Raw genomic sequence first — 18,376 nt, 5'->3', positions numbered from 1 at the left:
CACAATCTAACTCTGTGCAATGTGGCATGTTTTTAAGTTTTTTCCCTTCACTGACATGGTGGCTAATAGTCATAGAAGGGGAATAGTTTATCTTTCGATTTTCACTTGAAAGGGCAAGTTACTCTTTTAGGATAAGACTGTTGCGAAAATACATTGTGTTTTTTTCCACAGCATTTTTCACAGAAAGTAAACTCTTTCTGCAAACTTTCTGCCCCTAATATAGTTTATGGAAAACTCCAGCGTTTCTTTAGATATTCTGTGATTTACAAAAATGCAAGTGGTTTTAAAAATGCAGCTTTATGCCCCGTTCACATCTGCTTTTGTATTACGTCCGGGGGAGTCCGCATGGAGACCTTCCATACGGAATACAAACGCAATTGCAAACGCGCTGTGCTGTAAAAGCACATGGACCACATAAACTATAATGGGGTCCGTGTGCTTGCCGCGCGCTGCCCGCACGAATCTTGCAGACAGGAAAGTAGATGGTGAACTACTTTCCTGTCCACACGATCCCTGTGGACATCTGCCGGTAAGCACATGGACCCCATTATAGTCTATGGGGTCCGTGCGCTTTTACAGCACAGCGCTTTGCACTTGGTATTCCGTTCAGGGGGGTCCCCATGCGGACTCCCCCGGACGGAATCCAAACGCTCATGTGAGCGAGGATTCTCATCCAATTTGATGGTAATGTAAAACACAGAGTTTTCGTAAAGTGGGGCCCTGGTCTTAAACAAGATGCAAATACACGATTTCAATGACTTTTTTGTAAATCTTAGCATGTCTATTATACCTATAGACACAGTGGTGGTTCCCATATAGGTGTAATAGAAGCAGAAAGTCAATAAAGGAAAAGTGTTTGAGGTCTTAGCCTAAGGCTAAGGCCCCACGTAGCGGTCCACAGCACTGCGGGAAAAACTGTGGCAGAATCGCAACATGGTTGTCCCCCAAGGCAATTTTCCTCTGCAAACTTTCTGCTTCTATTATACCTATAGAGAAACGTCTGGTGTTTCTATATGTAAACTTGACATACTACGATTTCCAAAAATGCAACAGTTTTGGAAATTACAGAATAATACGCACAGTAGAAATGCTGGAATGTGAGGTTGGGATTTGCTAGAATCCACTTTGCAGGGACTGTAAATCGCTGCGGTTTTTGCCATGTTTAAGCCATGTAGGGCCCCAGGCTAAGGCCCCACATGGTGGAAAAGTTGCAAAAAGTTTTTTTGCTGCAGACTTAGCTGCATTTTTTAGAGCCAAAGCCAGGAGTGGATTGAGGACCAGGTAGAAGTATAAGAAGCTTCCTATACAGTCCTATGAAAAAGTTTGGGCACCCCTATTAATCTTAATCATTTTTAGTTCTAAATATTTTGGTGTTTGCAGCAGCCATTTCAGTTTGATATATCTAATAACTGATGGACACAGTAATATTTCAGGATTGAAATGAGGTTTATTGTACTAACAGAAAATGCGCAATATGCATTAAACCAAAATTTGACCGGTGCAAAAATATGGGCACCTCAACAGAAAAGTGACATTAATATTTAGTACATCCTCCTTTTGCAAAGATAACAGCCTCTAGTCGCTTCCTGTAGCTTTTAATCAGTTCCTGAATCCTGGATGAAGGTATTTTGGACCATTTCTTTCTACAAAACAATTCAAGTTCAGTTAAGTTAGATGGTCGCCGAGCATGGACAGCCCGCTCTCAAATGATCTGAAAACAAAGATTGTTCAACATAGTTGTTCAGGGAAAGGATACAAAACGTTGTCTCAGAGATTTAACCTGTCAGTTTCCACTGTGAGGAACATAGTAAGGAAATGGAAGACCACAGGGACAGTTCTTGTTAAGCCCAGAAGTGGCAGGCCAAGAAAAATATTAGAAAGGCAGAGAAGAAGAATGGTGAGAACAGTCAAGGACAATCCACAGACCACCTCCAAAGAGCTGCAGCATCATCTTGCTGCAGATGGTGTCACTATGCATCGGTCAACTATACAGCGCACTTTGCACAAATAGAAGCTGTATGGGAGAGTGATGAGAAAGAAGCCGTTTCTGCACGTATGCCACAAATAGAGTTGCCTGAGGTATGAAAAAGCACATTTGGACAAGGCAGCTTCATTTTGGAAACAAAAATTGAGTTGTTTGGTTATAAAAAAAGGCGTTATGCATGGCGTCCAAAAAGAAACAGCATTCCAAGAAAAACACATGCTACCCACTGTAAAATTTGGTGGAAGTTCCATCATGCTTTGGGGCTGTGTGGCCAATGCCGGCATCGGGAATCTTGTTAAAGTTGAGGGTCACATGGATTCCACTCAGTATCAGCAGATTCTTGAGAATAATGTTCAAGAATCAGTGACGAAGTTGAAGTTACGCCGGGGATGGATATTTCAGCAAGACAATGAGCCAAAACACTGCTCCAAATCCTCAGGCATTCATGCAGAGGAACAATTACAATGTTCTGGAATGGCCATCCCAGTCCCCAGACCTGAATATCATTGAACATCTGTGGGATGATTTGAAGCGGGCTGTCCATGCTCGGCGACCATCTAACTTAACTGAACTTGAATTGTTTGTCCAAAATACCTTTATCCAGGATCCAGGAACTGATTAAAAGCTACAGGAAGCGACTAGAGGCTGTTATCTTTGCAAAAGGAGGATGTACTAAATATTAATGTCACTTTTCTGTTGAGGTGCCCATACTTTTGCACCGGTCAAATTTTGGTTTAATGCATATTGCACATTTTCTGTTAGTACAATAAACCTCATTTCAATCCTGAAATATTACTGTGTCCATCAGTTATTAGATATATCAAACTGAAATGGCTGTTGCAAATACCAAAATATTTAGAACTAAAAATGATTAAGATTAATAGGGGTGCCCAAACTTTTTCATAGGACTGTATATTCCCCATTCATTTGTAGCTATTCTTGGCTTTGGATCAAAAAAACACAACAAAATCTGCAACAAAGAAAGTTGCAGCCTAAAGGAGTATTCCTAATAAAATAAACATGCCTCAAAATATGCTGTCAAAATGTATTAATATTTTCATTATAAAAAATAAAGCACAGTCAAGCTCTGTTCTCACCAATTTCCCCATGGTGTGAAGCATAGTGAAACTTCTGAGGCGACCACCCAAATATGCACAGAAAAATGGTCTGTATTGGAGTAATCCTCTCATGGAAATAAGTATATAGAATGCAGATTACTGTGTCTAATGGAGTCAGCAAGCATGTATAGCATCAAGTAATAACCTTTCCTGTGGTGCCCATCACTAAGCTTTCTGTTGTGGAAAAGTCAGCTTATAAAAAAAAAATTGTTTTGTTTAGGTTCAGTGGTTCAGTCCAAACATTTGCTTTGGGTCTAATAAATACATTACAAACCAAAGTTTAAATGTGTTTAAGGCTAAGGCCCCACGTAGCATCAAAAAAACACTGTGGGGAAAAACCACGGCATCATTGCTTATTTTCCTGCATCCGTAGGTGTGATTGATATGCTACGATTTCCAAAATCACATCAGTTTTTGAAATCGCTGCATGTCCACAATTCATATTTTTTTCGCTAGGTGTGGATGGGATTTACTAGAATCAGTCCAGCTGCGTATTTTTACCGCTGCCACTAAACCACGGTGTTTATGCCATATGGGGTCCCGGCCTAAACTGGTAGTACACTGCCAGGGCTCCTAGAAACCTATCAATCCAAATGTCTACCTCTCTCAGGCAAACACAGCCAAAGTTATGTCATAGTGATATGTGTGTGTATAGGAAAATTGATGATAAGAAGCAAATCCAAATAACTAGTTTAACCATAAACTGCACTGGCACTTTCCTTTACACTTAGTTATATTGGAAAAAGCAATGGATTTATAGAAAAATTTTGGGCACTTGTAAGTGCAGCGGGCTTGTTATTTTAACCACTTCCGGACCGCCCATAGACTATATATGTCTGGGAAGTGGTTGCCTTGTTCTGACAGGACGTACCTGTACGTCCAGTCAGAACACAGCAGCTGCACGGAGATCGTGCAGCTGCTTTCAATGGGAGCCGGCTGTAACTTCAGCCGGAGCTCCCAGAGAGATGGCAGGGAAGATTTATTACCTCCCCTGCTATCTTGATCGCTGTGTATACAGCGCTCAATGAGCGCTGCATACACAGCTATGGACGCTGCCATAATTCAGCTGCCCTATGACCCGGCGGACATGTGATCTGCCAAGAGCAGAGTCTTGCAAAAGCTGCTGAGTCCTACAGGACCCCAGATCAGCTCAGTAAGCTGTATATACAGCATGCAGGAGGCTGTATTTCTCCTGCAACTGGGGTTAAATGTAGCAGCCCCAGTTATAGGAGAAATCAGCCTCAAGTACAAAAAAATAAGTGATCAGATATCCCCAAAGGTCTCTTATCACCTTATGGGGACACAATCTGGAAAAAAAATAAAATAAAAATATAATAAAAAAGTTAAAAAAATGTAAATAAAATAATAATAAAAAATAAATAAATAATACGCTAATAAAACGCCGTTATTCAAGGTTATAGCCCCACCCCCGACGACACCATACAAAATAAAAATTACAGTAACAGAGAGGAAAAACTATATTATAAAGTTTTTCAGTGACACTTTGTGTTATTAAATAAAAAAAATAATAATAAATTGAAAACCAGAAACAATTTCCCTCCTATTTTGTTTATATTTTCCTGGATATAAAAAAAAATTAAAACACATTTGAAAATAAAAATAACATAAAAATAAAGCCGTATGTGTCCCCGAAAAAAGACGCAAAAATTAGTTGACTGAGACATACGAGAAAAATTTTACAGACCTCAAAACCGAACATACAAAATAAACCTAAAATGTGTCTGGTCCTGGACCACAAATTGGCCCGGAAGTGGTTAAAGAAAAATTAGTGGCAATGTGCCAGAAAAAAATTGCCAAACATTATCCCTTTAGCAAAGTCCACACCAACAGGTCATTGGTATTGGAAGAAGCAGTGATGTCTTTTTTGTTATCAAACCAGCAGTATAGCAATGGCACGTGGCATCTACAGAATTTTAACCGGTTAAGGCCTCTTTTTTCAAAACTGACATGTGTCACTTTAAATGGCAATAACTTTGAGACGCTTTAACTTACACAAGTGATTTTGAGATTTTTTTTGTAATGCATTATACTTCATGTTATTGGTAAACACTAATCAATATTTTTGTGTTTATTTATAAAAAAAAAAATAGGAAATTTGATGGAAATTTGGAAAAAATTGCAATTTTCAAAATGTGAAATTCTCTGCTTTTCAGGCAGATAGTCATACCAGCCAAATACATGAATAAATATTATCTCTCATATCTCTGCTTTATATCAGCATCATCTTTTTTTTGTCTTTTAATTTATTTAGGATGTTACAAGGCTTACAAGTGTAACAGCGATTTTCCAGATTTACAAGAAAATTCTCCAAACTAATTTTTTAGGGACACTTCTTAGGCTTGAGTTTAAGCCCATGTCCCTGCAGGCGTCAGAACACTTGGCCTTACTGGTCTAGATGTTGTGTAAAGCTTGCAGAATACACCACAATGTCATCCAGGTATATCAAGGTAGCTTCAAAGTTCACGTCTCCTAGACAGCTTTCCATGAGGCGCTGAAAGGTCCCCGGGGCATTACTCAATTCAAACGGCATTCGGTTGAACTCAAAGAGCCCCATGGGCACAATGAATGCAGTCTTGTCTTTGTCTTTCTCTGCCACAGGGACCTGCCAATACCCACTGGCCAAGTCCAGAGAGGAGAAGTAATGGGCTTTTCTCAAGGCAGTCAGTGACTCCTCTATACGGGTAGCGGGTAAGAATCTCGGATTGTGCAACTGTTCAGTTTGCAGTAATCAACACAAAAATGAGTGGACCCATCCTTTTTCTTAACCAGCACAATTGGGGCAGCCCAGGGGTTCTGACTTTCTCGTATTACCCCATTCTTCAGCATCTGCGCTAGCAATTCCTTTACTTCCTGATAGTACTTTGGGGGTATCTGTCGATATCTTCTCTGCTAGGGGGAGCCTCCCTGGTGGGTATCTCGTGTTGAATTTTATCGGTACAACCGAAATCCTCCTCGTGTCGAGAGAACGTGGCCTGATTTTCCCAGATAAAATTTTCTATAGTTTCTACGGGAGTAAAGGGTGTGAGGTCTGCTCCCATCTGTTCTAGGATAATGCGGCTGTTTCACTGTTCTGTGGGATTCTCTTTTTCTTCGAGGGATACGGACAAGGCCCAGGCTTCTCCCTTTATTGGTTTCAGCTCAATTGTTTCAGTACTTGCTACCTCTTCAGGCGCCAAGTAAACATGTCCCAAGACGACACCTGGTGTGAGCTTAAAGAGGACCTTTCACCACTTTTGGGCACATGCAGTGTTATATACTGCCAGAAAGCCGACAGTGCGCTGAATTCAGCGCACTGTCGGCTTTCCCGATCTGTGCCCGCTGTAAAGAGCTTACGGTGCCGGTACCGTAGTGCTCTATGGTCAGAAGGGCGTTTCTGACCATTAGCCAGAGACGTCCTTCTGCCTCACGGCGCCTATCGCGCTGTACTGTGTGAGCGGGGAGGAACGCCCCTTACCTCTGCTCACAGCGCTCGTCCATAGATGAGTATTATCAGGAGAGGGAGGGGGGAGTTCCTCCCCGTTCCACAGCACAGCGGGATAGGCTTCCAGTAATCAGGTCCGTCTTTGTTGAAAAGCAGCTGATCCAGCTCCTTCAAAATATTCATGCCCATGATGGCTGGCACCACCCTATTGTACTGTCCTTCCGTTAATATAATCCTGTTCTGGCCTAAGTCTTGGCCACTAGCACGCACCGCCATCCACACGACTCCCACCACTGGAATAGGAAGATTGTTAGCGGCCATCAGCTTGATATGGGCTCTCTTTTCGATGAACATGATCTGTCCAAAGTGTTGATAGAAGAATTGTTCTGGCATCGTGGTCATCTGAGACCCCATATCCAACAGGCATCTCACCTTCCTCCCTTCAAATTCAGCCATAATCATTGGGGTGTTTGCAACTACATCTTCAGGGCATTTATCTCCAATACTGTCCGTTCGTTCTCCCGCCATACGCCCAACTATGGAGGGAGGTTCTAGTTTAACGTCGGAGCCTCCTGGGGTTCCCTCTTCTCAGAACAGTGACTTGCCACGTGGCCCCACCTTCTACAGTCCCAACATTGATATTCTCTGGTGGGTCTTTGTCGCCTTTGATCAAACCAGTCTCTCTCTTCTTGATCTGATGCTATGCGAGCGTTTGGCCGAGCGGCCGCTGGTCTTGTTGCTACCACTTCAATTATTGGCGTTATGGCTTGAATTTGCATAAGCTTCAGCTGCTCTTGTAGGGCTAATACGGTCTCTTACAGACGATCTACTTGTTTTTCCAGCCGACTTGGCTCTCCAGGCTTCTCACTCAAGACTACCCTATACGTCCGGACCTCACTCCATCTATTTGGTGGATCGTGGTCTTCAGCCTGCGTGAGACTTCCTCTTCTAATATCTTAATATCTCCTGGGAAGTTAGTCTTCTCTCTACTCTGATTCATTCACAGAGGGCACTTTTAATCAGCGGATTATATAGTCCTCTAAGAAATTGATCCCGCAGGGTGCAATCGGCATATCCGGGAGTTTGCTAGCTCTGGCTCTGTGGCAAGAATTCGCGTCATAATTCTCTGAAGTGCATTGGCATAATGTGGCAACCCTTCCTCCTCACATTGTAATCTATTAAACAATTGTGCCTGCAAATCACCTGTTTCAGGTCTACCACCATACACTTTCTCAAGAATCTTCACCACCTGCTCCAGTGTCCTCCTTTCACACTCAGGATGCAGCAATACAGTATCTTGAGCATGCCCCTCTAGGGCCATCAGCAATATTTCACCTTGATTTTCTGCAGTTACTCCTGCCACCTTTAACATGCCGGGTGAACATTGCACCAAGGGATAAAGGTCTCAGTGGTATTCTCCCATCTGGTTGCCTTGGTGCATCTCCTTCTGGTTGCACTGGTGCACTTCCATCTGCAGCATTCCCCGTCCTTCCATGCCTCAATACAGACTGCGTATCCTGCCGCCTACGCCAGAAATGTAATGGAGAGCAGGTGATAATATACACAGTAACTGCACGGAGCCACGGAACAACAATATAACACAGTTTAATCAAGAAAGGAGGGGGGATGAGAGCGGGAGAGAAGGTAAGAAATAAGTATACAGTATCTAAGCAAAATATATACGTTCAATATGACAGTGCGCACAACAAACTGTGGTAGTTACCCCTCTAGTGTCCTTAATTAGAATTTGCATGCATTGACTAGGAGAGGCCTCTCTTAAAGTATAGTGTTGGCCAAAAGTATTGGCACCCCTCCAATTCTGTCAGATAATACTCATTGTCTTCCAGAAAATGATTGCAATCACAGACTCTTTGGTATTAATATCTTCATTTATTTTGCTTGCAATGAAAAAACACAAGAGAATGAAAAAAAAAAAGGCAAATCATTGATCATTTTACACAAAACTCCAAAAATGGGCCGGATAAGAGTATTGGCACCCTCAGCCTAATACTTGGTAGCACAACCTTTAGACAAAATAACTGCGAACAACCGCTTCCGGTAACCATCAATGAGTTTCTTACAATGCTCTGCTGGAATTTTAGACCATTCTTCTTTGGCAAACTGCTCCAGGTCCCTGAGATTTGAAGGGTGCCTTCTCCAAACTGCCATTTTGATATATCTCTACAGGTGTTGTATGGGATTCAGGTCTGGACCTATTGCTGGTCACTTTAGAAGTCTCCAGTGCTTTCTCTCAAACCATTTTCTACTGCTTTTTGAAGTGTGTTTTGGGTCATTGTCCTGCTGGAAGACCCATGATCTCTGAGGGAGACCCAGCTTTCTCACACTGGGCCCTACATTATGCTGCAAAATTTGTTGGTAGTCTTCAGACTTTATAATGACATGCACACGGTCAAGCAGTCCAGTGCCAGAGGCAGCAAAGCAACCCCAAAACATCAAGGAACCTCCGCCATGTTTGACTGTAAGGACTGTGTTCTTTTCTTTGAAGGCATCTTTTTTTTCCCTGTAAACTCTATGTTGATGGCTTTTCCCAAAAAGCTCTACTTTTGTCTCATCTGACCAGAGAACATTTTTCCAAAACGTTTTTGGCTTTCTCAGGTAAGTTTTGGCAAACTCCAGCCTGGCTTTTTTATGTCTCTGGGTAAGTGGGGTCTTCCTGGGTATCCTACCATACAGTCCCTTTTCATTCAGACGCCGACGGATAGTACGGGTTGACATTGTTGTACCCTCGGACTGCAGGGCAGCTTGAACTTGTTTGGATGTTAGTCGAGGTTCTTTATCCACCATCCGCACAATCTTGCGTTGATATCTCTCGTCAATTTTTCTTTTCCATCCATATCTAGGGAGGTTAGCCACAGTGCCATGGGCTTTAAATTTCTTGATGACACTGCGCACGGTAGACACAGGAACATTCAGGTCTTTGGAGATGGACTTGTAGCCTTGAGATTGCTCATGCTTCCTCACAATTTTGCTTCTCAAGTCCTCAGACAATTCTTTGGTCTTCTTTCTCCATGCTCATTGTGGTACACATAAGGACACAGGACAGAGGTTAAGTCAACTTTAATCTATTTCAACTGGCTGCAAGTGTGATTTAGTTATGGCCACCACCTGTTAGGTGCCTCAGGTAAGTAATAGGTGCTGTTAATTACACAAATTAGAAAAGCATCGCATGATTCCACCCCCTTTTTTATGTTTGGTGTGGAATTATATCCAATTTGGCTTTTTGACAATTCTTTTTGTGGTTTTCCATTGAAGACAAATTACATGAAGATAATAATACCAAAGAATTTGTGACTGCAATCATTTTCTGGAAGAAAATGAGTATTTGACAGAATTGCAGGGGTGCCAATACTTTTGGCCAACACTGTAAGTCAGTAACACGGTGCACCGTATCAATTTTCCAGGCAGGGGCCTGCTTTGTCTTCCAGCACACAAGGCTGCTTTAAAGCTTGACTGAGCTGTATGGCCCCTCACTCTATTAACACTCCCACGTACCTCTGTTTACAAGCTGACACAAGGCAGGAATAGTGAAGTCTCTCAGGGTCCTTGTTTAGCAAAGGAAAGTCCTTAGTGGGCACAGCAACCTGCAGCAGGTCCTCTCTGCATGACATGTGTCTCCTTCTGCCTGCAGCTTCCTGTGTTCACACGCTTTTCCTCCTGGAATATACTATTTTTCTCTGAGCTGTAGGGGGGTTCTTTTGTGAATAGTCTTGCCCTGCAATTTAGTCTTTTGGCAGTAGATGGCAGCAGAAGATCAGACAAATGACACAGTTATTCCGTAAGCCTCTTACACCCTTACACTATGTGATCAAAAGTATCCAAACACCCCCAAAAATATACATTTTTCATATTAGGTGCATTGTGCTGCCTCCTACTTCCAGGTACTCCATATCAGCGACCTCAGTAGACATTAGACATCGTGATAGAGCAGAATGGGGCGCTCCGCGGAACTCACGGACTTCGAATGTGGTCAGGTGATTGGGTGCCACACATCACACAGGTCAATGCAAAACAACGCCTCGCTTGGTGTAAGGAGCGTAAACATTGGACGATTGAACAGTGGAAAAATGTTGTGTGGAGTGACGAATCACGGTACACAATGTGGTGTAAACCCTGGGTGCAGTTCAAGGCAATGAGGGGTTAACAGTTTGCAAACATTATGCATGCAGCATGAAAGCAATTGTGTTTGTTTATCAAATCCTTGGAGGATGGGAGGGGCTGCGTGGGAGGGGAGACCATGTGCTCAGGCAGTCTGCAGCAGAGAGGGATCACAGGTGGATGCAAGAGGAAGATCTCCTGAGCTCCCAGAGGCTGAAAGCAAAAGAAAGAGGATTTAATTCCTTCAGAGAAAAGGTTACCGGCTCCACAGGACGATTTGCTGAATAGACTGGGTATTCATAACCTGCACAATGGACAGACGCGCCTCCCTGCTACCTCCCTTCCAAACTTAACCCTTTGGCAGCCTGTTGGACAGGACGGAGTTAATCCCTCTGGGACTGTAAGTGTACCTAAAACCAGCATTCTTATTTAGACTGCATCCTATGATCCAGGAGTAAATTGGCTAGTATACTGGCTAGTATACTGTAACTGTTTAAGCTGGAGCACTGCAGAAGGAGTAAAAGAGACTTGATGCATCCAGGCACCTGCTGTGCTGCCATGTACTATTGTAAGGGATAGAGTCTGCTGCTGATAGATGATTGTAGCCAGTACTGGATTTTCTGCTGTGTACTAAATCTTCTGCACTAAGGAATATTACCCTGCTAGGAATTAAAGGAGCATTGTTCATTTCTGACATATTTCATGTGTACCAACGAACGAAGATTCTTTCCAGAACCGCGGCAACAGGTCTTGTATTAAGACTGAGCTTTGTGATTTTTATACATTGTCCTAGGGCTTTGCCATATAGACCTGCCATTTTCTAGATAGGTTTATTGTTTAAATTACCACCTCTTACTGATGCTGTGAATGTTATTGCATATTGTACTTCACCATTACTTTATTAAGTTCCATATAAAGGTTTCTTTGTTTATACCACAATCCTCTCTGGCGTGTTGGTGTGGGTGGGGCTTTCCCTTGTCAAGCCCTGGGCAGAGATCTGAAGAAAGGTACTGTCAACCCGGAAGCACCAGAATATCACCGACAAGGGTGGAGGCACTGCGCTAAGCAAGGTAGAACAGCAACTCATACTTACCCGAACGCCCCGCTACCTGGGGGTGTGGTCAAAGGGGGCGTTACAGTGGCGATCCGATGGCAGGGTGTGGGTATGGCGAATGCCCGGTGAATGTCATCTGCCAGCGTGTGTAGTGCCAACAGTAAAATTCGGAAGTGGTGGTGTTATGGTGTGGTTGTGTTTTTCATGGAGGGGGCTTGCACCCCTTGTTGTTTTGCGTAGCACTATCACAGCACAGGCCTACATTGATGTTTTAAACACCTTCTTGCTTCCCACTGTTGAAGAGCAATTTGGGGATGGCGATTGCATTTTTCAACACGATCGAGCACCTGTTCATACTGCACGGCCTGTGGCGGAGTGGTTACATGACAATAGCATCTCTGTAATGGACTGGCCTGCATAAAGTCCTGACTTAAATCCTATAGAACACCTTTGGGATGTTTTGGAACGCCGACTTCGTGCCAGGCCTCACCAACCTACATCGAGACCTCTCCTCAGTGCAGCACTCCGTGAAGAATGGGCTGCCATTCCCCAAGAAACCTTCCAGCACCTGATTGAACGTATGCCTGTGAGAGTGGAAGTTGTCATCAAGGCTAAGGGTGGGCCAACACCATATTGAATTCCAGCATTACCAATGGAGGGCGCCACAAACTTGTAAGGAATTTTCAGCCAGGTGTCCGGATACTTTTGATCACATAGTGTATATAAATGATGTTTCCTTCTATTCATAATGTCTACGAATGAATGCTTATATAAATGACCAACCCCTTATGTATATAATGCTTCCTAATGGCCTCTTATATGAATACTCCCTTTATATTAATAATGCCTTTAATAGCCCTTATATAAGTGACACCTCTTAAAGGGGCTCTATCAGCAGATTTATGGGTTATGAGCTAAAGATATGCCTGAATAGCCTTTAAAAAGGCTATTCAGGTGCTGCTATTAGTTTGTAAAAAGACCCCCCCCCTGTTTTTGTTAATGATCTTGGTAATCGACATGTAAATAAGCTTGACCGTGCACGGTGGGCGTTTCATGCACCCCTTAGAGTCACAGCTTCTGGACACCCACCGCTGCCTCCAAGCCCTCCTCCTCCTGCTTATTCACAGAGGTTTCTATTGAAAGAGAACAGTGCGAGCTGGAGCATGCGCAGTAGCGCACCGGAGGGAGCGCTACTGCACACACGCATGCTTAGAAATACCTTTCAATAGAAATCGCCGTGAATAAGCAGGAGGAGGCACGGTGGTGCACGAAACGCCCACCGTGCAAGATCAAGCTCATATACATATCGATTACCAAGGTTATTAACAAAAATGGGGGGTCTTTTTACAAACTAATAGCAGCACCTGAATAGCCTTTTTAAAGGCTATTCAGTTCCTTTAACCCCTTCCCGACATTCGCCGTAATAGTACGGCGCTGCAGGGAAGGGCTTCCCGCAAACCGCCGTACTATTACTGCGGATGCATGGTGAGCACACAGAAACTGTGTGCGCACCATGCGCTGCGGGTGTCAGCTGTACGTTACGGCTGACAATGCTCCGTAACACCCGCGGTCGGAACCGGGTCCGATCGCGGGTGTTAACCCCTGATATGCCAGCGGTCAACATGACCGCCGGCACCTCCGGGGTTTCGTTTTAAAATGGTGCCGATCCCGATCCAATCCCCCATGGGGACAGAAAAAAAAAGTTAGAAAAAAGTAAAAATAAAAAAGTTTAAATAAGTTTAAAATAAATTAGAAATAAATAAAGCCCCAAAAATCCCATTTTCCCCATATAAAATGTTTTATTATGTAAAATAAAGAAAAATAGAAAAAAACATTACATATTTGGTATCACCGCGTCCGTAATAACCTGAACAATAAAATTAAAACATTATTTAACTCGAACGGCGAACGTCCTAAAAAAAAAACGTAGAAAACCGCACAAAATAATGATTATTCACCACCTTTCCCTTACAAAATGTTCAATAAAAAGTAACCAAATGGTCAGATGAAAACCAAAATGGTACCAATAAAAAGAAGAGGTGTTCCTGCAAAAAATAAGCCCTCAACCAGCTCTGTCTAGCAAAAAATAAAAATGTTATGCCTTTCAGAAGATGTCGATGCAAAAATAATTGATTTTTTTTCCCTCAATTGAATTTTATTCTGCACAAATAGCAAAGCATTAAAAAATCATATAAATGAGGTATCGCCGTAACCGTACCGACCCGCAGAATAAAGGTAACATGTTACCTATGCTGTACGCTGCACGGGAAAAAAATGCTAAAAAGCAATGCCAGAATTGATGTTTCCTTTTACATCCCACCCAGAAAGAGTTAATAAAATGTAGTCAATAAGTTACAGGCACCCCAAAATGGTGGCATTGAGAAGCTCATCTAATACCGCAAACACCAAGCCCTCATATGGCCACATTGCCAGAAGATAAAAATAAAAATCTAGCTTGTACAATGTGAAGACAAAAACCCTAAAAGTTGCCAAATCATTAGGACGTAAGTGGCTGCGACTAGAAGGAAATATATAAGCTGTGCGGGCGTTTTCAGGGGACACCCCATATTTACAGTTTATGAGAGATAATACAGCAGCGCTGATCCCCCAGAATTCCCCGTCCGCGTCATAGGAGCTAGTGGGAACATAGAATGGGATTTGGTGTACCCAATTTACTCTGCACAGCTTACATATTCACTTCGGGGTTACTAATGCTCACTACATCACTTGATAAATTCTTTGAGGGGTGTGTTTTCAAAATGGGGTCACTTTCTAGAGGTTTCCACTGTTTTGACTCCTCAAGGGCTTTGTAAATGCGACATGGTTCCTGAAACTGATCACAGCCAGATCTGCCCTCTAAAAGCTCCTTGGCGCGCCTTCCCTCCTGCGTCTCGCTGTGCGTCCATATATTAGTTTACACCCACAAGTGGGGTACAATGGTAGTCGGGAGAACTTGCCTAACAAATTGTGGGATGCGTTTTCTCCTTTAACCATTAACATGAAGTACAATGTGTTACGAAAAAACAATCTTAAAATCACTTTGGTAAGTTAAAGCGTTCCAAAGTTATTGCCACATAAAGTGACACATGTCAGTTTTGAAAAATCGAGCTTGGTCAGGACGTCAAAAAGTGCCATCGGCGGGAAGGGGTTAATTTCCTAAATCCCCCCTTTTATAAATGACCCTCCATCGTCATAATGCTCTCTCCTAACAATGCTTTATATTATTAAAACAGCCAAAACTGTGCTAAAAAATTAAAAAAAATAAAAGTTATACTCACTTTTGCGATCCTTTGCTGAATCAAGCCACCGTCTCCTCGCATAGGAGGTACGCGCTTCAGTGCAGGAGGTATGATTAGAGCAAAGGTCATTACTTTTTGCCATACATGCTGGAGTCAGTTCCCTGACAGATTCCGTTTCATTGTAAGTGGGTTAATATAATATGCTGCTTACAGCTTACTTAGAAAATATGATAAATTATTACATTTTTGGTATTACAGATCGCTCTACCTTTGTACATGGGTATTCTCTTGCAGCCTTGATGGCAATTAGTTGGAGTAGTCGTTTGGCAGGGTAAAGGAGCCTAGAAAGACAATTGAATTCAATCATTTGCATTTATTGTATAGTTGATAGGTACATATATAAACATAACTAAACTTTTTAATTAATAATCTTAACCCGTCTCCATCACAGCCAGCTTTAGATATTCTGACAGAACCCCATTTTTCAAACCAGATGTGTCAAATTATATATGGTAATAACTCTGCAACGATTTAACAGCCAAGTGATTGTTAGACAGATTATTCACGACACATAGTACTTAATGTTAGTGGTAAACTTTGGTCAATATTTTTTGCATTTATTTATGAAAGATAGGAAATTTGCTGAAAATATGGAAAAATTCACAATTTTCAAAATGTTAAATGTTTTGTTTTTCAGACAGATACAGTAGTCATACCACCCATTAGTTAAGAAATATTATCTCTTATTTACGTTGGCATCATCTTTTATTCATCCTTGAATTTATTTTGCACATTAGAAGGCTTACAAGTCAAATAGCAATTTCCTAATTTAGTTTTAAAAGTATTTATTGAATGAAAGTATGGATCAGGAACATAATAAACGATAAAGAAAATAATGTAAAATACCAGGTAAGGAAATGGTTGGCACATAAGGTTATAAACTTCACACAATAGTGATCTCTACTTTCCAGCTTAAATGATCCAAAATTACAAACATCACAAATTAAGCAAAGATATGCAGCATAAAAATAAATACCTATATAAAATGCAAAATTGGGGAATTATCAATTAAGAAACAAAGAAATCAAGCAATCACTGCTTCCTAATGTATAGCTCACACCTTACCTAAGGGTAAGTTCACACAGAGTTTTTTGGTCAGGATTTTGAGGCTGTAATCGCCTCAAAACCCTGACCAAAAAGACAGTTCCCATTGAAAACAATGGGAGCTGCTCAGCTCTTTTTTCCGTGAGCCGGAAGAAACGGCTCCCGGAAAAAAGAGCTGACCTGCTCCCATTGATTTCAATGGTCATTCTTCAGGCCGAGTCGCCTCGCGATTCGGCCTGAAGACACACACTCCTCCGGACTTGGCCCATTCATTGGGCCTAATCTGGAGCAGAATGCGAAACACAGTGTGAACTTACCCTAAGGGGGAATGCAAGGTCAGGATTTCCAGGTCCAGGAGTTATGACCGTAGGCAGCATGACAGGCTAGAAGTGTGTGACCTATTAACCCAGGAGGACCACAACTTATCAAAATAAGTTTGTGCATCAGTTATGGTAGAATTAATCTTTTCAAATAGCATAACAGTCAAAAAAGTCAATGTCCTCCATTTAGATGCATGAATTCTAGCGAACATCAGGATATCCTGGAGCAATTTATAAGGAGCATATCTAAAGCCCAAAGATCTAAGGCCCAGCAAAAAAAACAGGTGTGGTTGGAGGTACCAGTTAGTCCAATAACAATTGAATCATCAGATGAAGTGAAAGTCCAAACCGGTGGGCAAGATGGCAAGTCTCCCAAGTGGGAGACTTGCCATCGGGACCACATAAATCCTATGCAGTATCTTCAAAGAGGACTCCATGAGTGTGGCTTGCTAACTAGCTTTGCTAGTATATGTACTACATTCCTCCCATTGATCTAAGGTCATTGTGGTCCCCAGGCTACTATAAAGTCTAATTTAATAATATGTGGGGGGCATTCAACTCAATGTATTAAAACAGAAAGTGAAACTCTATCTGCAGCCCTTTAAAGACATAGTCATATTAACATATCACTCTTAATAACTTTTGGAATAACTTAGGAATGGAGGTTATGGTAAAATAGGCTTTACTCTATTCTTGTGGGGGAGTTGAAGCATTTCACATTTTGGGAGATAATTATGCATGTATAAAGAATTCTATACATCGCCAATGAACATGCTATGGTGAACAATGGTAATGCCCCCATAAAAAGGGCAAAACACCCCAGACTCAGAACATATGGAGGACTGAGGAAGCAAAAAAGATAAAAAAAAAGATAGATAGAAACTTGGGAAAACATTAGAGATGAGCGAACACCGTTCAATCAAATAGGTATTCGATCGAATATCAGGCTGTTCGAAGTATTCGTTTCCAATCGAATACAACGCGGCATACGCAGTAAAAATTTGTATCCCCTCCCACCTTCCCTGGCACGTTTTTTGCACCAATAACTGTGCAGGGGAGGTGTGCAGGGGAGGTGGGACAGGAACTACGACAACGGAGGCATTGAAAAAAATAGAAAAAACCCATTGGCTGCCAAAAACTTGTGACCTCCCATTTATAAGAATAGCCAGCGCCATTTTCGTGTCATTTTGCGGCTTGTAGACGTAGGGACAGATGTGCTGCTGAGGACTAGAGAGGGTTAGCTTCTAGTAGGCAGGGAAAAACTGAAGAAAAACAACAGCTCTTTTCAGAGCTATATACTGCAGGGAGAGGAGTCGAGCTTTCCACAGGGTGTCCCCCTGACAGAGCAATTCAGTACAGTTCTATACGCTCAACCCAGCTTTACAGGCGGTGTCCCCCCAAACACCTAACAGGGATACAGAGCAATTCAGTCCAGTTCTATATGCTCAACCCAGCTTTCAACAGGGTGTCCACCCAAACACCTGACAGGGATACAGAGCAATTCAGTCCAGTTCTATACCCTCAACCCAGCTTTGCAGGCAGTGTCTCCCCAAACACCTAACAGGGATACAGAGCAATTCAGTCCAGTTCTATACCCTCAACCCAGCTTTGCAGGCGGTGTCCCCCCAAACACCTAACAGGGATACAGAGCAATTCAGTCCGGCTATATAAGCTCAACCCAGCTTTCCACTTTGTGTCCCCCCAAACACCTAACAGGGATACAGAGCAATTCAGTCCAGTTCTATACCCTCAACCCAGCTTTCCACAGGGTGTCCCCCCAAACACCTAACAGGGATACAGAGCAATTAGGTCTGGCTATGTACGTTCAATCCAGATATCTCCAGTGTGTACCCCCAAAACCTAAGTGGGATACACAGAAATACAGTCAGGCTATTTAGGCTCAATCCAGATATCCACGGTATGTACCCCCAAAACCTAAGTGGAATACACAGAAATTCAGTCAGGCTATGTACTCTCAATCCAGTTTTTCACGGTGTGT

At 42.4% G+C, this 18,376-nt stretch overlaps 1 protein-coding gene across 1 annotated transcript in view; it reads right to left on the bottom strand.

Moving 5' to 3' along the window:
• Positions 1 to 18,376, bottom strand: part of IL12RB1 (interleukin 12 receptor subunit beta 1) — a 112,597-nt gene that overhangs the window by 41,265 nt on the left and 52,956 nt on the right. Inside the window, exon 6 of the mRNA XM_075282265.1 lies at positions 15,222 to 15,294. Coding sequence (XP_075138366.1) covers positions 15,222 to 15,294 — 73 coding nt within the window. The remainder of the gene's footprint in view (positions 1 to 15,221; positions 15,295 to 18,376) is intronic.

Source organism: Leptodactylus fuscus, chromosome 1, assembly GCF_031893055.1.
Source record: "Leptodactylus fuscus isolate aLepFus1 chromosome 1, aLepFus1.hap2, whole genome shotgun sequence".
In the NCBI taxonomy this organism is placed as follows: Eukaryota; Metazoa; Chordata; class Amphibia; order Anura; family Leptodactylidae; genus Leptodactylus; species Leptodactylus fuscus.
This window is presented reverse-complemented; position numbering and strand designations above follow the sequence as displayed.